Genomic DNA, 22,030 nt, shown 5'->3' on the forward strand with positions numbered 1-22,030 from the left:
TCCCCTGGTCCTTCTTTCTATTTCATATTTCATATTTCATATTTCATATTTCATATTTCATATTTCATATTTCATATTTCATATTTCATATTTCATATTTCATATTTCATATTTCATATTTCATATTACACATTACACATTACACATTTCACATTTCACATTTCACATTACATATTACATATTACATAGGATTTTAATTGTATTAGTCTTACATTCTTCATAGTTTTATTTTCTTTGCTTTTCCTTTGGTTTTCAATAACCTTAATTCTCAAACAGATGCAAAGGAACCCAATAACAACTGCAAAGAAAAATAAATGTTATGAGCCTAAGAAACAATTTCACTATCAGTTCCCTACTTTTATGGTTAGATGCTCCTTAGAGTTTAGATCTGGTCTCAGGATGATAATGTAACACTTGGGGAAGAAGATGCAACCCAGCAGACCAGCACTGGAGGCCAAGATGGAGAAAACCTGCACGGCCACCATGGATTTCCCTTTGGTGCTCAGGTAGGTGGGCATGAAGGAGACCCAGACACTGCAGAAGACCAGCATGCTGAAAGTGATCAGCTTGGCTTCATTGAAGGCCCCAGGAAGGTTCCTGGCCAGGAAAGCCACAATGAAGCAAATGGCAGCAAGGAAACCCATGTAGCCAAGGACAACATAAAACATGGTGACAGAACCTTCATTGCATTGAAGGATGATCTCTCCTAGCTGGGAGTGGAGGTCAGAGTCAGGGAATGGGGGAGAAACTCCCAGCCAGATGGAGCAGATGATAATTTGTCCAGCAGAACAAGAAAGGATGATGGAGTTGGCCAAGCTCTTCCCCAACCATCTTCTCACTTTGTTCCCTGGTTTCGTGGCAAGGAATGCCAGCACCACTGTGATTGTTTTGGCCAACACAGAAGACACAGCTACGGAGAAGACGATGCTGAACACTGTTTGTCGGAGAAGACAGGTGGCTTTCCTTGGTTGTCCGATGAAGAGTATAGGAGACAGGAAGCAAAGCAGGAGGGATATAAGGATGATGTAGGAGAGGTCCCGGTTGTTGGCTTTGACAATGGGGGTTTCTAGGTATTTAAGGAATATGATTAAAGCAAAGCCGGTTGTTAGAAACAAGAGTAGGGCAAAAGAGATCAGGATGATGCCGAGATCTTCTTCATATGACAGGAAGATTATTCTTTTGGAAATACATTGGGTTCTGTCATCAGTTGGATATTGATCATCTGGGCACTTGGTGCATTTTTCTGTATCTGGGAAAACCAAAAAGCAATATTAACATTCTCATCCTACATTGGTTGGCTCCAGAGGTGGGATCGTGTAGCACTCAAAGACTACCCTGTCAACAGATATTAATATTCAAAACATTCAAAATAGACATAGACATATGCACATGGGCTGATCATAATCCAATAATAAGGACTTGGAAGGGACAGAGGAAAAAGGGGAGATGGACTTTAAACTTAAGAATATTAAATGAAAAAAGTTTCCAGCAATATAGTTGTGAATGCCCCAACACTGGAAGTCTTTAAGAAGATGTTGGATTTAAGAAGAAGTCTTTAAGAAGCTGTTGGATAGCCGTTTGTCTGGCATGGCATAGGGCTTCCTGCCTAGGCATGTGGTTGGACTAGAACACCTCCAAGGTGCCTTCAAACTCTGCTATTGTATTTGTATATGGAAAAGGAACTGACTTATTTCTTCCAGGAAAATAGAAAGGAAGACACATCATTACAGAATGTATGGGACACCTGTAAAGCATATATCAGAGGTCTCGCAATGACATACTATGGCAGAATAGACAAACTCAAAAGAAGTTGGAATTAGAATACAAAAGTTTGGAGACAGAGCTGCAGAGTAATCCACAAAACCAAAATGTTAAAAACATATTGGAACTGCAAAAACATAAACTGAACCTGATAGAAAATGAAGATTCGGCAAACAAAATAAAATCAGCAAAATGAAACTTTTTTGAAAATGCAAATAAACCAGGATGTTGGGTGGTCTACAAGTTGAAACCTGAAAGAGGAAAAAAAAAAAAGATAAACCAACTGGTGGATGAAGAAGGGAATTTACAACATTCAAACGGAGAAAAGAAAAATAATAATTGAGAACTACTATAACAAGCTGTATCAACATGAGAGGGTACCAGAAGGGAAAATAAGAAAATTCTTAGAGAAAACCAGAATAACTAAGATATCAGAAAAATTTAAGAAGGCACTAGAAGAAAGAATTGCAACGATGGAGGGAATAGAAGGCATTAAAAGGCAAAATACAATACAATACAATACAATACAATACAATAGTAGAGTTGGAAGGGACCTTGGAGGTCTTCTAGTCCAACCCCCTGCCTAGGCAGGAAACCCTATACCATTTCAGGCAAATGGCTATCCAACATCTTCTTAAAGACTTCCAGTGTTGGGGCATTCACAACTTCTGGAGGCAAGCTGTTCCATTGATTAATTGTTCTAACTGTCAGGAAATTTCTCCTCAGTTCTAAGTTGCTTCTCTCCTTGATTAGTTTCCACCCATTGCTTCTTGTTCTACCCTCAGGTGCCTTGGAAAATAGTTTGACTCCCTCTTCTTTGTGGCAACCCCTGAGATATTGGAACACTGCTCTCATGTCTCCCCTAGTCCTTCTTTCTCTTAAGCTAAACATACCCAGTTCCTGCAACCGTTCTTCATATGTTTTAGTCTCCAGTCCCCTAATCATCTTTGTTGCTCTTCTCTGCACTTTTTCTAGAGTCTCCACATCTTTTTTACATCGTGGCGACCAGAACTGAATGCAGTATTCCAAGTGTGGCCTCACCAAGGCATTATAAAGCGGCATCAACACTTCACGTGATCTTGATTCTATCCCTCTGTTGATGCAGCCTAGGACTGCGTTGGCTTTTTTGGCAGGTGCTGCACACTGCTGACTCATATTTAAATCGTTGTCCACTAGGACTCCAAGATCCTTTTCACAGTTACTACAACTGAGCAACGTACCACCTATACTGTACCTGTGCATTCCGTTTTTGTTGCCTAAATGTAGAACCTTACTCTTTTCACCATTGAATTTCATTTTATTAGATAGTGCCCAATGTTCAAGTTTGTCAAGATCCTTCTGTATCTTAAGCCTATCTTCTGGAGTGTTGCCTATTCCTGCCAGCTTGGTGTCATCTGCAAATTTGATGAGTTCCCCATTTATTCCCTCATCCAAATCATTGATGAAGATGTTGAAGAGTACTGTGCCTAAAACAGAGCCTTGCGGTACTCCACTGCATACTTCCCTCCATGTAGATGCAGTTCCATTGAGGACTACCCGTTGAGTGCGGTTGGTCAGCCAGTTACGAATCCATCTGGTGGTGATGCTGTCTAACCCACATTCTTCTACTTTATCTAGTAGTAGGTTATGGTCTACCTTATCAAAAGCCTTACTGAAGCAAAAGAAAGGGAAAACACCAGGACCAGATGGATTACCGGCAGAACTGCACCAAACGTTACAAGAAGTATTAAGCAATGTAACCCTAACTATTTAATGACTTACTAAGGGAGGCAAAGATACCAGAAACATGGAGGGAGGCATATATAACGCCGATACCAACATGGCAGGAACTGAGGAGAAATTTCCTGACAGTTAGAACAATTAATCAGTGGAATGGTATATTGATGGTATAAAGATTTTTGATTTAAAATGTACAATTCAATATGAATGAAGTATAAAGAATGATTGTAGTAACGCACAAAATTTATATGTAACCAATCAACATGCTTTCTGTATTTAAGTTTTATTTATTTTTCTTTAAAAAAGACAAAACAACACATACAGAACAAGAGCAGGGAAGTAAAAGAAAAGCACATAATTTCATCAAGCATGTCGTTTGGTTACAAGTTTTTGTGCAGTGGTTTTTACAATTAAGAAAAAAAAATCGACATGCTTTCTGGAAGATGTAATGAAGAATGTTTTTGTGTGTGTTTTTTTGTTTAATTAAAACAATAAAACAATAAAAAAATAAAATGTTATGTAAGAGAATAAAAAAGAAAACATTTTCTGGAAAAAAATTGTCTGCCCTTGGTGTCAGTGCTGGTAAGCTGAGCTGTTTTTTTTAGCTCAGGTGAGGCGCGGCAATCCACTCTTCTGTGCGAATCAGCTGAGCTAAAAGAACAAGAGAATACATGACAGGAAATGACAGGGGTGGAAGGACGGGGCCAACCAGAGGTGGCATTTGCCGGTTCTCCGAACTACTCCAAATTTCCGCTATCAATTTGCCTGAACCAGTCCAAACTGGCTACGTACCACCTCTGGTTGGCTCCTGTCAGAGCTGAATGGGAAGGGAGTTCAATAAGGAAGGGGCTGTAACAAAATAAGCAGGTTTCTAAGGACCCACAACATGCCAATGTTTTAAGGAACGGACCTGAAGCATGTCTATTATACCTGTTCTGTTGGGACAAGTATCCCTTACGGCGAGCACGTCCCACAGACACCCTGTCCCATGCCATGTAGGCCAGGGGTGGGTTCTGGCTGCCACTACTGCCAGTTCTCTCAGGGACGCACTGCACATGCACTTGGTGCACCCATGTGCAGAGCAACAAAAATTGCTCTGCAAAAATAATATGAGAGAACTGGTTCAGGGGTGTGGCAGGCCTGGGTCGCTGCCGGTTCCAGCAACCCAGGCCGTCAGGTTACTACCAGTTCAGTCAAACTGGTCCGAACTGGTAGGAACCCACCTCTGATGTAGGCCTTTAAAAATGAATTTTATTGCATTTGGAAAGAAACCGGGAGCCTGTGAAGCTCATGCAACAGGAGTGCAATCTGGTTGAACATAGGGGAACTCAACGATGTGCATGACATTGCATTCTGGACCATTTGTACATTCCATGAGGTCTTCAAGAGCAACCCCATATAGAGCACAATGCAATAAGTCAAACAGGAAGAGACTAAGGCATGAGCAAGGCACTTTTGGTCCAGGAAAGAGTATAGTGGGTACCGAAAAAAAAACTTTTGTGTGAAGATTAGGCTATATGAACAGAGGGATAGAATCAAGATCATGTGAAGTGTTAATAACACTTTATAATGCCTTGGTAAGGCAACACTTGGAATACTGCATTCAGTTTTGGTCACCACGATGTAGAAAAGATGTGGAGACTCTAGAAAGAGTGCAGAGAAGAGCAACAAAGAGGATTAGGGGACTGGAGACTAAAACATATGAAGAACAGTTGCAGGAACTGGATATGTCTAGTTTAATAGAAAGAAGGACTAGGGGAGACATGATAGCATTGTTCCAATATCTCAGGGGTTGCCACAAAGAAGAGGGAGTCAAATTATTCTCCAAATCACCTGAGGGCAGAACAAGAAGCAATGGGTGGAAACTAATCAAGGAGAGAAGCAGCTTAGAACTGAGGAGAAATTTCCTGATAGTTAATTAATCAGTGGAACAGCTTGCCTCCAAAGGTTGTGAATGCTACAACACGGGAAGTTTTTAAGAAGATGTTGGATAGCCATTTGTCTGAAATGGTATAGGGTTTCCTGCCTAGGCAGGGGGTTGGACTAGAAGACCTCCAAGGTCCCTTCCAACTCTGTATTGATTAGCTATGGCATTAGCTGAGCTAGTGGTTAGAGTGCAGTAACTCTGCCCATTGCCAGGAGTTCAATCCTGACCAACTCAAGGTTGAGTCAGCCTTCCATTCTTCTGAAGTCGATAAAATGAGGACCCAGATTGTGGGGAGCAATATGCTGAATCTGTAAACTGCTCAGAGAGTGCTATAAAGCACTATGGAGGGATATATAAGTTTAAGTGCTACTGCTACTCATTGAGTAGTGGCTGTGAATCTAGGAGGATCCCTAAATTATGCACCATTTTCAACCAGGAGATTGCCACCTTGTTCAGAGTAGGAAATGGTTTATCATTAGACCTATGGAGGTGAAAACCATAAGCCACTCAAACTTGCATGAATGCAAGAGATGTTGAGCTGAAATTGTTCCTCAAGTTTCAGAGTTTAGAATTTCCAAAGACAAGCAAACACAGAAAGGACCATTCCAAACTGACAAGTAGAAGCGATGCTTCCTGGGCCAAAAGTAACCTTGTGCAATCCACCATATCCTTCTATCTCATCCTATCTCATCTTTTTCTGTTTTCCAGAGTGGTTAGAATCTCGTATTGTAGGCTAACTTTGCCCACTGTCAGGAATTCGATCCTGACTGGCTCAAGGTTGACCCAGTCTTCCACCATTCCAAGATCGGTAAAATGAGGACCCAGATTGTTGGGGGCAATATGCTGTCTCTAAACTGTTCTGAGAGTGCTATAAGTACCACCTTCATCCAGGAGAGAGCTACCCTATTCAGAGTAGGAGATGGTTTATCACTAGACCTGCAGAGATCAAAATCAAAAAGTCACTGGTATGACCTAAAACTATTCCTCAAGTTTCAGAGTTCAGATATTCCTAAAACAAGTAAACACAAAAGGACACTCCAAACTGAGAAGTAGAAGAGATGCTTCTTAGGGCAGAAGTAACCTTGCACAGTCCACCATATCCTTCTATCTCATCTTTTCCTGTTTCTGAATCTTTTTCTTCCTCCTCTCATTATCAAAGAAATTTCTCAAAATGAGGAACAACAACAAAATAGCTGAGCTTCAATGCATCTTGCAACATGAACATTGACATAAAGCCTCTGAATAAATCCAGCACCCTTTCATCCAATGTCACCCACCTTCCTGAGTAGAGATGGACCCCTCTGGACAAGGAACACAGTCATAGCAGCAAATTGGTTCCCTTTCTCGAGCCCGCTTGAAAAATCCAGCACGACAATTGTCCACACATTTGGACTGAGGAAGAGACTAAGCCGAAAAAGAAAAATGCCAAAGAAAATGCATCAGAACTACAGTAACCATATATGGAAAATGGAGGTAGATGTACCATTGGCCAAGAAATCTCTGGTCTTCACTTAGGCATATATGAAATCTCTAAATAGTTCAAGACAAATGTAGGACATATAACCACTGACAGATTCTTCATTTAGCTCCTTCTTTTTGCTTCGGGCATATCATATTGTAGGAAAGGACTTTTCTACTTGATAAAGTCTGGAGAGATGGAATTGAGTAAAGATTTAAGCTTTAAGTTACAACCAACGGGTTCTTCTTATGGTTGTATTATCATGCATTCCTCCATTCTTTGTATAGTTATGACTTCAAAGTATGATGATCTATTCATGTTAAAAATTAGAATAACATTTATTCTAAAATTGTTTATTGTATCACGTTTATTAAAACAGAACAAAACTATGAAAGAAATTAGTACTATCTGTAGAAGTTTCTTCTGGACTATGTAAAACATTGCAAAATCAGCCCCCTTTCAAAGTAGTTTCCCAGTTAAGATACAAAGCAAATATTCCCTAAAATTTGTGCTGTCATCCTTCAAAAAAAATGGGTATATTTATTTGTTCAATTTACATGGCTGCTGTGCTTCTGAAATAAGACTAAAGCTGACTGCCATGGAACAGTAGTGAGATTAGACAGAGGTTCCATCATAAGAACATGTCCCTCAAAAATGGTAATTCAGACAACTTTGACTGCAGCTACAACTAGATGATACCATGTTATGGGACAATCAAGATGAACAGTTGTATCCAATGGGTTTTCAGATGAAATGCCTTCTTGAAAGTCAAAGGGCAAATTAAGTAGCATTTCCTTTCAAATTGTTTATTGTTATTCCAATATCAAGAAGAGCTTGTCCTCATCTGGTCTGTTTTAACAACGTCACAGAATATAATCCTCCCCAACCATGACAAGATAAAACTGAATTCCATAGATTATTTCCCAATATGACCAAAAGAAGCACCATCAATACTTCATTTAATTTCATCAGATTTAGTCAAAATGTAAACTTTGACACTGGTCAATTGAATTTTCTTGTTCTTGTTCTTGTTCTTGTTCTTGTTGTTGTTGTTGTTGTTGTTGTTGTTGTTGTTCTTCTTCTTCTTCTTCTTCTTCTTCTTCTTCTTCTTCTTCTCCTCCTCCTCCTCCTCCTCCTCCTCCTCCTCCTCCTCCTCCTCCTCCTCCTCCTCCTCCTCCTCCTCCTCCTCCTCCTCCTCCTCCAGCTTTGGCTAAAGAGAAAAGACATCAATATTTTCCTCACCATGTTTAGCATCTTTAGTTGTGAGAGTGCATCTTGGTTAACAGTAAGATTCTCTCTTGCAAAACTCCCCAGGTGCTTTTTGATGGGATCCTCCTTGGAGAGACCCACAAAGCCTATGATGTTCAGATCTGCTGCTACATCTCCATTGTGGTCCAGGTAGAGTTTTTTCCAGGAAAGATTGCAAAACTCATTCTTCTCCAGAAAGGGATGGAACTAGAATTGAACATTCAAGAATTTTAAGAGCACCTTGATTTCTTATCTCAGGTGGCCTTTTCATGCTTCAATCTTTCTTCTACATTTCTCTAGCATGCAAATATGCTTAGTTGGGAGAACAAGACACTCTGAGAAGTGAAAAATGTTTCTGAGCAACTGGTTGAAAAGTGAAAAACAAAGATTCAACAGAATTTATCAATGATACATAGGTAAACTATATATTGCAAAATATATATTGACATATTTTGCCAATGATAGGAACCATTTTGATCAGGTCACAAATAAATGGAAGAAAGGAACAAACGAAGAGATTATTTATACACTCCTTCAGAATAACATAGTGATCACCACAAAGCATGTAATTGTCAAGAAGAATGTTACCAAACTAATGTTCTCTCACATAGACCAAATGAGATGCATGATCAGATGTGGCAATTCTACTGTACAAATCTCTCACCAACAATTTTCACAGCATGTAATTCTGAGTTTCTTTCCCTGCAGCTTCAATCTTCCTTCATCTTATCTGATCATTTCTAGATAGCATTTCTTCCTCCTATCCCTGAAGGTAAATCCGAAATGTCATTATACCACCCTTAATGGATTGTGGGAATAGTGGTGATATAGCTTGATTTCTGCAAAGTATTGACAAACTACTTAATGATGTGATAATAAGGAAGCTAATTAAGTCAGGACTGGATAGTACAATATGTAAATGAATTAGAATTGTTTGAAAAAATTACTCAACTTATTTCCAATTTTCCTCATAAAACCGGAGAGTTGTTAATAACAATTAACCCTTAGCTATAATTCTATATTTTTATTAACTTAGACAGGTAGCATTGACTACTAATTTCCTGATGCAAGATTTTGTGTTGCAAGATTTATAAATCTCTTAGAGAAAGCTATTTGTCTAAAAAAATTAGAAGGATCCAGAAAAATATTGATAATTTACTGATAGAAAGAATTGCAAAAATTAAATCTATTAGAAAAATATCTCATTTTTAGCAGATAGGACTTGACAAAATACGGGTCCTTATGTAAGAAAATAAAATAACAACTACAATGTAGATCTATCATTCAGATTTGATTTCTACTTTTTCTCATTTTATTATATATGGATATTGGCCAATGATTTTTAAAAATTGGTAGTAAAATTTTAAGATTTAATAATCATATGAATTGGGTGATAATGTCACTAATGATGCACTAGAAGCAGCATGATGGATACCAAACTTTAGAAGAAGATTTGTGAAGGAGGTCTCAAAACAGGAGTTGATTGCAAACTGACTGTGAGTTGGTAGTGTGGTGCTCATGGAAAGAAGGAAAATGTTTCCATAATTCCTTGAATGTTCTGGTTGGGGTGACCCCAACTCTGTTATAAGGTCAACTTGCAGTCTACAGAGAAGACATTGCACAAAACCTGGATGAGGTTTATGGAAGGACAAAGGAGCTATTCTTAACCTCAAGGAAAGACAACAATAAGAGCCATATTTGTCAACTGGAGTAGAAAATTAGGCATCTGGTTGTTGGATGATTGTTGGGTCCCCATACCTGCCATGGCTGCAGCCTTAAAGTAGACAACTTCTCTTCACCCTCGTTTTTTCTCCTCCTGGATCTGGAAGAATATGCAGCTTTCAAGACCTGGGCCAGAGTCTTAATGACACTGTAAAGATGGTGGTAACTTCGGATCCATATACCGTTCCTTTTCTGTTGGTTTTCCAGTGGTGCTTTCTGGGTGCATCTCCTCCGGCCTTTGACGGAAAAGACATGCTTTGAAACAGAACAGAGAAAATAACGATCTTCAAATTTCTGTTCCACGAATACATCAGGTTGAAAATAATAATCTCCCAGTCTTTCTTTCTCCTGAAAAGCAAAGGTCCAAATACTATGGATGTATCTGAACAGTTTGTTCTGTTTTATTTTATAGGTTCCCAAGAATGTTGTGATCCAAATTTTCCCTTCAATGGGTCCTGGCAAACGCTTAAGCACTACATGGAAAGGAAGAATTCTGTGCAAAAGAGAATCATATTCCATGAAATGAACAAATACATTGACTTGTCTCCACTTAGTGATGGCATCCCTGAGGGATGCTGTAGGTTTATTCTTTGAGAATAGTTGTGATATAACAACACAGATCCCATTTCTGAAAAGCACAGGAGACAAAGTTCTCACGAAATGCTCTCCATTCTCTGTGTCTGAAGCATAAAGACCAATCAAGGTCCACCTGAAATGGAGGAGCACCTGGACAATTGCTGGATAGTGGAATCCTAATTTGGGGAAAATCCGGTAGAAAAAAGGGAATTGATTTTTTTCACTCAGAGCCTCTGAAACAATTTTATCAGTGATCTGGAAAAGCAATGAAGAATGCTGTGTTATATTCGTGGTCTGATCAAATCAAAAATATTACTTTATTTTTAATAAATCCAACTTGGTTCTGGTGAAAAATGATTGTTGATTGCCCTTAGACTGCATATTTCTCTGTTTCTAATGAGAATAATATTTATTTATCATCTCTAACATCAACTGAACTGCTTTGTTCAAATAAAGAGACATTTAGATTTCTGAACACACAGGAAATACGTTGTTTTAATATTCGGATACCAATAGATATTTCATGTAATGTACAGTCTGAGATTTTGACTTCTTACACAGTAGAATTCAAATCATAAGTGTGTTGCATCTTCCAGCTTTCAAAAATTCTCAAACTTTGTTCATTATAAGAGACTTAGTTAAATCTTCCATAAACATTTTGTCCAGCTGCTCAGTTCTTGCTTGAGTAAATACTGCTCAAAGATTTTTAGGCATTTCTGAGTTTCAATATTGAACAATTTGGAAGAGATGTTTGTAGCAGCTCATCCATTTCAGTGTGTCAACCTTACCTACATTAGCTATTTCTTTCTCTGCTTCCAGATCCTAGATTCTTTGTTCAACCAATTTCTCACTTGTAGTCCAGTTGTGCAAGAGATACAAGAGACAGAGAGACCACAGCACCTAAAATAATTTGTTTATTGTGCAATTCAATAATTGAAATTTAATTGAAATTTTGTCTATTCAAACAGACACAAATTTAAGAATCCTTCAGTTTCCATAGCTTCAATTTTACACCAATCAGTATATGCACTGAAAATGTGGATATATGCATACACTATTGCCAATTCCCGCTCAATTGGATATGGTAGAAATTGTTTATAAGTGCAAAAAACCTGCCAAAATCTCCAGCAGTCAGGTTATGTTTAGAATATTTTTGGTTGCATAGTTTTGTTTGCCACAATCTAAAAAAGATTTTGAGACTCTAGAAAGAGTGTAGAGAAGATCAACAAAGATGATGAGTGGACTGGAAGCTAAAACATATAAAGAACGGTTGCTGTAACTGGGTATGTCTAGTTTGATGAAAAGAAGGACTAGGGGAGACATGATAGCATTGTTCCAATATCTCAGGGGTTGCCACAAAGAAGAGGGAGTCAAGCTACTCTCCAAGGCACCTGAGGACAGAACAAGAAGCAATGGGTGGAAGCTAATCAAGGAGAGAAGCAACTTCGAACTGAGGAGAAATTTATTGACAGTTAGAACAATTAATCAGTGCCTTCAGAAATTGTAAATACTCCAACACTGGAAGTTTTAAAGAAGAAGATTGGACAATTATTTGCCTGAAGTGGTGTAGGGTTTCCTGCCTAATCAGGACTAGTTGGATGAGAAGACCTCCAAGGTCACTTCCAACTCTATTATTCTATTACATTTATATTACCTATAGAAAGTCCTTTCCAGGGGGTCTAATAGCTATTCAAGCCTTTACGATGAATTTCACCATTAGCTTATTGGGGAAAATAGTTATATGTTAGTGTATATGTTTTTAATTTTTCTGATAAAATGTTGAATTAATGCTACTGGTCCCTCTGAATTTGAATATATATACTGTATGTTTTATTAACTTTGGATAAGACAATACATTGGAATTCTTTTCATGAATCTGGGATTTCTTTAATTTCTTTCAAGAAGCAACTGTTTTTCTTCTTCACCTTGTCCAAGAAGCTTCAGTTCTTAGATGAGAAGCAAAGCATCTTCAAGGAAAAAAGAAGGAAGTCCAGTTGCCTCTGGCAACCTACAATAGTCATGTTGAAAAGCATCTTTTGAATTCCATAGAGAAAGTGTGGTTGAATCTATTGCTCAAGTACAACCACCACACCTATTTTACCAGATAGAGAAACACAGATGCACAAACCTGTGGGACTTTGTAGGGGCCTACTAAGGTTGACATCTGGATGGAGATGTCCCTGGCAGCTCCATCAAGAAGAGCCAAAAGGTGATCCTTCCTTCCACAGCTGTAATTGGGAACATTGGCTTCTCCAGTTGAGAGCATGTCCAGTAAGGCATCTGAAGTGGCAACAGCATTCATATCTTTGTGATGGATGTTGTAGCCCAGAGTGAGATTGAGGAGATGGTGGAGATTATTGTTGACCACTTGAATGGCAAAAATGAAGCCAAGGATTCTAGACTTATCAGTAGACACACTATTGTAAAAAATATTCATGCCATCATCATCATCAAATATTTTTATTTATTTCTCTTTATCTTCAGTAGCCTATTGAGTCTTAATCCAATTTTGATCCAAAGTGAGAGACTAATTATAGTCAACCATCCCTATTTAATTTTTATGAATGTTGAGAAGATGGGATGGAGAAAGTCTTCTAACAAAGTTAAGAGTCATAAATATATCACTATTTGTAGTCGGCCTTATTTTTGTTTGTCCAATAACTAGTATTGAAAATCATGGAATCGTTAAAAGAGAAGCTCCAGAATAGGAAGGAGATATTTCAGGAGTTACCCCAAAGAACAACTCTAAAAACAAGTCAGTCTTTATTTTATAAGTATTTGGATTTGAATATCAATGAACAGTCATAAAAATATAGAAATAGACTGGGCAGAGGTGACTATAACTCTTTTAATAATTCAGTTTTGAAGTGTTGAAAAGACAGTTGAATGTGAAGGGGAAAATAATCTGGATTCTTTCAGGTTTTTTATGTCTAACCTTTGGTTTTGGGACTCTTTCTTAAAATAAAAGACAAATTAGACATATTTTGCAATCTAGGAGTTAGTGAAATAAGAAGAAAAGTAGAAGATTGGTAGAAATGCAAATGGAAGATTGGTGGAAATGCAAATGCAAACTGAATGACTTACTTGTGAAACTGACTATATGGAGCCCTGTTGAAAGGCAACTTTATGTACGACAGTTGTGCTGCAGTGGTGACCACACTAATGATATGGTCCCCCGTCTTGTAGTATGAATTTTCTCCATCCTCGTGCTCCAAATTTAGCTGACACTTCAATCTTTGTTTTCCAGAGACTGTCTTGGAAACTAGCAATATCAGAAGTAGAAGCAGGATATCCATTATTGATAGGGATGACTCAATCTCCTTCCCATTTCTAAGCAAGAACAAGAAGAGTTAGTCAAACTCAAAGCACTCTCAGAAGATGGAGACGCTAGTGGCTTTCTTGATTTTGAGAGAGACAAGCTGAACTTCACTTGGAAAGTAGAGAAAGTACATTAGAGGGCACAGCCCATGCCTGTTCCGAAACCTATGCCACAGCAGAACCTGAAGCATTTATCCTTTTCTAATGCAAGATGCCTTCCATGTTGCTTCAGTCTGATGTTTATGTCAAAGTCAGTCACTGGAGAAGTAGCAGAAGAGGTCTCAAAGGCATGGGATGGTGATAATTACAGAAGCAACTTCTGTAAGGGGATCGTGCACTTGTCTGCGGCTCCATGTGCATCGAAGTAGCTGGAGAAACCATGTTTGTGAAAGAACTGTTATACCCTTGGGGGCACTGGTCTGTCTTGGTTCCTTCCTCTCTTGTCCAGAAAGTTGTGCTGAAGTTCAATACTCAATGGATTGACTACCGATTTTATTGAACACGATATCTTGTCACCAGGGACTGTTGAGGTGGTGCACAGAAGTGTGAGCTTGGTGACAATGTAGGTTGATGATACTTAACTCTAGTGCAGGGATTGGCAACCTTAAGCACTCAAAGAGCCACAGAAGTCCAAACCGGAAGCTGCCCATTCAATTCTGGAGCTATCTGGAAGTCCTGTTCGCCCACCATAGAGTCTCCTCCTAGCACTGCATCCTTTTTCCTCTATCTAGAAATCCCTATCAATTGTGGAGCCAACTGGTGACAGGGAGCCACAGCAGAGGGATGAAAGATCCACTTGCGGCTCCAGAGCCGTGGGCTGCAGCCCCCTGCTCTAGTTCTTCTAATGCCAAGGAAACAATCCAAACACTTGAACCCTCTCCAGTGTTAAGTGTAGGATCTATTCCTGATTTTCTTTTCTATTATACCTTCATACAATAATCTTAAGTTGCATCTGAGTTGCTTACGCCTGAAGTTAAATTTCATTTCCCATCTGTTGTTGAAAAAACATTTTTTTTAATAATAGCTGACTAAGATCCAGGAAAGTATTTGATTTGATTTGATTTTGATTTTATTAGATTTATAAACCGCTCCCTCTCCCCGAAGGGACTCGGGGCGGTGTACAATCAAAGGTTAAGTATCAGTTAGTGCGGACTCGATTGTTGGATAAATAGGGTGAATGTTGTAGGCTGCATAGACATTTTAATTTTTTCCCCTTGATGCTCTCTCTGTGGTATTCATATTCATGTAAGATACTGAGGTCCTTTATACTTTGATGGTATTTTTTAGTTTATTATATAAACTGTGGACTGTTAGGTCCAGTGGTGGGATTCAATTTTTTTACTGTCAGTTCTGTGGTGCTTGGTGGGCATAATGTGGCTTGGTGGGCGTGGCTTGGTGGGCGTGGCAGGGGAAGGTTGCTGCAAAATCCTCATTTCCTCCCGATCAGCTGGGACTACTTACTCATGCCCACATAACATTTTCCATATTAATTCCATCCAGTTACGTGCGGTGAGGTTTATGGCTGGTGAGGCAGCAATTTTTTTAGATTTGTGGACTTCAACTCCCGGAATTCCACAGCCAGGCATGCTCAGTTCCGATTTAAAGCGACAGCTTTAAACTTATTTAAATAGGTTTCCTTCTTTATTTTTATTTTTCTTCTCCCTTCCCCTCCTTCCTCCCTCTCTCCCTCCCTCCCTCCTCTCTCAAACACACACACACACACACACATATACAGAGAAGTTGGATTGTAGTGTTTAATTCCATATAGCTGATTTACAGTGCAAAGGAGAAGTTATTTTTGCTCTGTCCAATTGCATTTTCTTTGATAAAAGGGACGGAAAGATGGTCTTTTGGTTCCCTCTTTGAATGAGAGAATCTGTTTTAGTCAACTGCCGCCCGAGACTCCCCAGCACAGCTGCTTTCCGGGCTGGTGGCTCCTGCCAGACGGGGCAATGGGAGATGTGAGGGAGCACCGTGCTCAATGGAAGGGCTCCAGTGGCTCTGAGCGTCCACTTGCCGCCACCCACCTTTCGCTCTGTGGAGAAGAACCCACTGGCCCCCCATCGCCCGCTCTGGAAGCTGAACTGCCGGCTGGGACTGCCCAGCTCAGCTGCTTCCCAGGCCAGTGGCGCCTGCCAGACGGGGCAACGGGAACTGTGAGGGAGCGCCGTGCTCGGCGGAAGGGCTCCTGGGGTTCTGAGCACCCAACTGCCTGAGCTTTGCCACGGGCAAAAGAAAGCGCTTTAGTCAGTGGGGTGTGGGGGAGAGGAGGGGAGAATGCCTGAGCATTCTCTCCTCTCCCCTACACCCCGCTGACTAAAGCGCTTCCTTTTGCCCGCTTGAGCTCTTCCGCGGGCGAAAAGAAGCGCTTTAGTCAGTGGGGTGTCGGGGGAGAGGAGAGAATGCTCAGACATTCTCTCCTCCTCTCCCCCGACACCCCACTGACTAAAGCACTTTCTTTTGCCCGCCTGAGCTCTGCCGCGGACAAAAGAAAGTGCTTTAGTCAGTGGGGTGTCGGGGGAGAGGATAGAATGCTTGGCAGTGCTGAAGTGCTGAAGTGAGGCTAGCTAGCTGCTGCCTCCCCGTGCGTGAATGTCTGCCTGTTTAAAAAAGCCTCTAAAGCTCTGAGCTCTGCCGCCACACTTCAGCACTTCAGCACTGCTGAGCATTCTCTCCTCTCCCCCAACATCCCACTGATTAAAGCGCTTCCTTCCCCCCGCGGCAGAGCTTAGAGCTTTAGAGGCTTTTTAAACAGGCAGTCATTCACGGTGAGGCAGCAGCTAGCTAGTCTCACTTCAGCACTTGCTTTTCCCATTTTTTCCCTTTTCATGATTGACAGTGGTGAGGCTGTGCCTCCCCTGCCTCCCCTGACTGCACGTCACTGATTCCATCATAGGCAAAGACCCGCTCTATTTGGGGAGTCCAATAAAAACTGCAATGAAAAATTAAATGTTATGAGTATAAAAAACCATTTCACTATTATGTCCCTACTTTTATCGTTAGATGTTCCTTAGTGTTTAGATCTGGTCTCAGGAGGATAATGTAGCACTTGGGGAAAAAGATGCAGCTCAAAAGCCCAGCACTGGAGGCCAAGATGGAGAAGACTTGCACAACTACTATGGACTTTCCTTTTGTGCTCAGGTAGGTGGGTAGGAAGGAGATCCAGACACTGCAGAAGACCAGCATGCTGAAAGTGATCAGCTTGGCTTCATTGAAGGCTCCAGGCAGGTTCCTGGCTAGGAAAGCCACCATGAAGCAAATGGTAGCAAGGAAACCCATGTATCCAAGGACAACATAAAACATGGTGACAGAGCCATCATTGCATTGAAGGATGATTTCTCCAGGCTGGGAGTGGAGGTCATATTCAGGGAATGGGGGAGAAACTCCAAGCCAGATGGAGCAGATGATAATTTGTCCAGCAGAAGAAAGAATAATGATGGAGTTGGCCAAGCTCTTGCCCAACCATCTTCTCACATTGTTCCCTGGTTTTGTGGCAAGGAATGCCAACACAACTGTGATTGTCTTGGCCAACACAGAAGACACAGCTACTGAGAAGATGATGCTGAACACTGTTTGTCGAAGAAGGCAGGTGGCTTTCCTTGGTTGACCAATGAAGAGAAAGGAGGACAAGAAACACAGCATGAGGGAGACCAGGAGGATGTAAGAGAGGTCCCGGTTGTTGGCTTTGACTATGGGGGTTTCTAAGTATTTAAGGAATATAATTAAAGCAAAGCTGGTTGTTAGAAGGAAGAACAAGGTAAAAGAGACCAGGATGATGCTGAGATCTTCTTCATAAGACAAGAAAGTTATAACTTTGGGGATGCATTGGACTCCATTCTTGGATGGATAGTGATCATCTGGGCACTTGATGCATGTTTCCATATCTGAGAAAACAAAAAAGCAGTACTTCTTCAACGTTCACACTTTTCAAGAAACATCTGCTTTGGATGTCACCTGATATTGAGTGACCAGAAAAGCAATAAGGTAAAGGTTCCCCTTGCACATATGTGCTAGTCGTTCCCTACTCTAGAGGGTGGTGCTCATCTCCATTTCAAAGCCAAAGAGCCAGCGTTGTCCAAAGACATCTCCGTGGTCATGTGGCCAGCATGATTCAACGCCGAAGGTGCACGGAACACTGTTACCTTCCCACCAAAGGTGGTTCCTATTTTCTACTTGCATTTTTTGCATACTTTTGAACTGCTAGGTTGGCAGAAGCTGGGACGAGTAACGGGAGCTCACTTGGTGCTAGGGATTCGAACCGCCGAACTGCTGACTTTTCTGATCTACAAGCTCAGTGTCTTAGCCACTGAGCCATTGCATCCCTTTTGAAAAAGCCATTGTAAATGTTAAATAAGAGTCTTTGTGTGTACATGTATGTATATGTGTGTTATTAAAACAATAACAAAAATGAAATCCAAATTGATATACTGTACATGGTGCCACAAGCATCCTTTACTTAGGCAGCTCACCAATTTTTCATCCTACACTGGTTGGGTCCTGTCTGAGCTTAATGGGAAGGGAGTTCTATAAGGAAAGGGCTGTAACAGAATAAGCAGGTTTCTAAGAACTCACAATGTGCCAGTGTTTTAAGGAATGGACCTGAAGCATGCCTTTTATATCTGTTCTGGTGGGACAAGCAGAAAACCTTAGGGTGAGGAAGTGCCACAGACACCCTTTCCCATGCCATGTAGGCCTTTAAAAGTGTACTTAATTGCATTCAGAAAGAAACCGGGAGCCTGTGAAGCTCACACAACAGTGGTGCAATCTGGTTGAACATAGGGGAACTCAACAATGTGCATGACATTGCATTCTGGACCATTTGTATATTCCAGGAGGTCTTCAAGAACAATACAGAGCAAATTGCAATAATTCCAACAGGATGTGACAAAGGCATGAGCAAGGCCCCTTTGGTGCAGGAAAGGACACAGTTTTTACACCCACCCACCTTCCTGGTTGGAGATCGTCCCCTCTGGACAAGGAACACAGTCATAGCAGCAGATTGGTTCCCTTTCTCGAGCCCGCTTGAAAAATCCGGGACGACAATGGTCCACACATTTGGATTGAGGCAGGGACTAAGCAGAAAAAAGAAAAGCTCCAAAGTAATATGTTAAAACTAACCGTATGTCGGAGGTAGACATACCATTGGCCAAGAAATCTCTTTGTCAAGCCCTGATTGGCTTGCCATACCTGGGGGGAGGGGGAGATTGGAGAATGTGGTGGCGGCATGCCGGCTTGCAGCCTGGGCAGCAACAAGCTGCCTGGCTATGACGGCAGATGCAGCAGCGAGGGAGAAAATGGCGGCATTCTCGTCCGCACAGCTGATTGACGGCCTTCTGGGAAGGTGCCGGTGGCAATGACATGCAGGCCAGAAGCGGTCTACGGACCAAGCGATGATGGCTGGTGGGGCCTAAGCACCAGATGGTGGACTGCCAATGCAGAACTGGATGCCGATGCCAGACAATGGTTGTGTGGGTGGGATAGAGGGGCATGGTCTCGCCTAGGGGTGGGTTGCTCCCCGCATTACCACCAGTTCGGTGCGCGCAAAAAAATTATTTCCCAATATGGCCAAAAGAAGCACCATCAATTCTTTATTTAATTCATTTAACTTTGACTGTTTTCTTTTTAGCTAATTTTGGGCAAGGAACCAGCAAAGTTGATGCTATCAGGACTACAATCTTCAGCACTTCTTGGCTGATCACACCAGATTTTGTAGAGATACTAAAGTGCAGAGGGGACACAAACGGGCCATGATCTGGATCCTAAGCAATAGTCACTCAGAATCCATGTTGAATATGACTGAATCAGTTTAAATAGCAATAGGACTTAGACTTATATACCGCTTCATAGTGCTTTTACAGCCCTCTCTAAACAGCTTACGGAATCAGCCTCTTGCCCCCAACAATCTGGCTCCTCATTTTACCCACCTCGGAAGGATGGAGGAATGAGTCAACCTTGAGGCTGGTGAGATTTGAACTGCCCAACTGCAGCTAGCCTGCAGTACTGCACTCTAACCACTGCACCACCTCAGCTCTTAAAACAGAGTTCCATGTTATAGCATCTGAAAGACACCTTAACAGTATAATAGAACAACAGAGTTTGAAGGGACCTTGGAGGTCTTCTAGTCCAACCACCTGCTCACCCTGGTCAATAATACAGTAACTAGGCTTAGACCAGTTGAAATCTGAATAAGGCTTTGGCAAAAGAGAAAAGACACCAATATTTTCCTCACCGTATTGAGCAACGTTAGTTGTGAGAGTGCATCTTGGTTAATCGTAAGACTCTGTCTTGCAAAACTCCCCAGGTGCTCTTTGATAAGAACCTCCTTGGAGTGAACCACCAAACTGATGATGTTCAGATCTGCTGCTACATCTCCATTGTGGTCCAAGTAGAGTTTCCTCCAGGAAAGATTGCAAAACTCATTCTTTTCCAGAAAGGGATGGAACTAGAATTGAACGTCCAAGAATGTTACGAGTAGAAACCTTGGTTTCTTACCCCAGGTGGCCTTTTCATGCTTGAATCTTTCTTCTACATTTGTCTAATGTGCAAGTATGTAAGCATATTGGGATAAAAAGGTGTCCCGAAAAATGAAAACCATTTCTATGTGGTAATGATATGGTAATTCTAGAACAGTGATGGTGAACCTTTTCGACACTGATTGCCAAAAGGGGAGCATGCATGCGTGCAGATCAGGGATGTAACCTGGAAGAGGAGCTGCTCAGGGGGCATGCGCCCCCCAGGGAATGAACGTCTGGTTTCCAGCACTTCTGCTTTCTGGCACACACACTTCCCGTTTCTGGCGTGCATGTGCGCAAGACAATCAGCTGACCGGCATGCATGCACATGCCAGAAAACAGAAGACCAGCTCTTCGGTTTCCAGCACTGCCACATACGTGAAGACTAGGTGATCGTTGCACGTGCATGCGCACCAGAAACCAGAAGAAGAACGTGTGATGCTGCACATGTAAGTGACATGACTCTGCATGCCATTTCGGGCATGTATGCCATAGTTTCACCATTACGGTTCTAGTACATTGTTAAACTACATTAACAGAAATTTGGAAGGGGGGAATTACTAATCTCTCACGAATAGTTTTTACAGCATAAAAGTTTAGGAAGGATACTTCCTGAGTTTCTTTCTTTGCCTGTTATGTATCTTCCTCCATCTTATCTGATCATTTTTAGGCAGCATCTCTTCCTCCTATCCCCAAATCCCACATGTCCTTATACTTCCTTCATGGATTGTGGGAATGGTGGTGCTATAGCTTGATTTCTGCAAAGTATTAGAATAGAATAGAACAGAATAGAATAGAATAGAATAGAATAGAATAGAATAGAGTAACAGAGTTGGAAGGGACCTTGGAGGTCTTCTAATCCAACTCCCTGCTTAGGAAAGAAACCCTATAACATTTCAGACAAATGGTTGTCTAATCTCTTCTTAAAAACTTCCCGTGTTGGAGCATTTACAACTTCTGGAGGCAAGTTGTTTCGCTGATTAATTTTTCAAACTGTTGGGAAATTTCTCCTAAAGTTCTAAGTTGCTTCTCTCCTTGACAAACTACTTCACGATGTGATGATAAGGAAGCTAGTTAAGTGAGGACTGGATAGTACGATAAGTAAATGAATTAGAATTGTATGAAAAATTGTACTCAATTTATTTCCAATTTTCCTCATAAACTTGGAGAGTTATTAATAAAAATTAGACCTTAGTTAGCTGTAATTCTATGTGTTCATTAACATAGATGGATATAGGTGACTACTAATATATCCTAATGCAAGATTTTTGTGGTGCAAGATTTCTATCAACCCTTAGAGAAAGCTATTTTGATCTCATTTTAAAAAATGTGGATCCTCTCTGTTCACCATAGATCTCTATTGTGACACTGCCATCCTGATGGGAGGGGGACCCAAAAATATTTTATGACTTATTCCTAGCTCTGATCTTTCCTTTCCTTTGATGTACCTTCCTGGGAATGGGGTGGGGGTGGGGTGTAGGGATGTGCCTGCGGACATCTCTTTTGTCTCAGCTCCAGAAAGACAAGTACATGGTGCCTGAGAAAAGCTCCTTATCACCTTCTCAGCTTAACATCCTCACAACAATTTCACACCTGGAGATTGGCTCATGATGGACCAGACAAAGGGGACAAAGGAGAGGGATTTCTACAACTTTTCATCTAATGTTTTCACGTGGGAACTTTAGATCCTGCTTTCCCTCATTGCTATCACTATCTCTCAATGAAAGTTTCCTTTTGAAATGCTGATTGTTTCAAGAGTTCTGCTTTCTTGAGGGGTTAGAAGAGGCA

At 41.0% G+C, this 22,030-nt stretch overlaps 1 protein-coding gene across 1 annotated transcript in view; it reads right to left on the reverse strand.

Annotated features, from left to right (window-relative positions):
• Positions 1-344: 344 nt before the first annotated feature.
• Positions 345-22,030, reverse strand: part of LOC309384548 (vomeronasal type-2 receptor 26-like) — a gene marked incomplete at both ends in the record, with an annotated part of 254,096 nt that continues 232,410 nt past the window's right edge. Inside the window, one exon of the mRNA XM_081938235.1 lies at positions 345-1,249. Coding sequence (XP_081794361.1) covers positions 345-1,249 — 905 coding nt within the window. The remainder of the gene's footprint in view (positions 1,250-22,030) is intronic.

Source organism: Natrix helvetica (assembly GCF_964273705.1).
Source record: "Natrix helvetica genome assembly, chromosome: 1".
Taxonomy (NCBI): Eukaryota; Metazoa; Chordata; class Lepidosauria; order Squamata; family Natricidae; genus Natrix; species Natrix helvetica.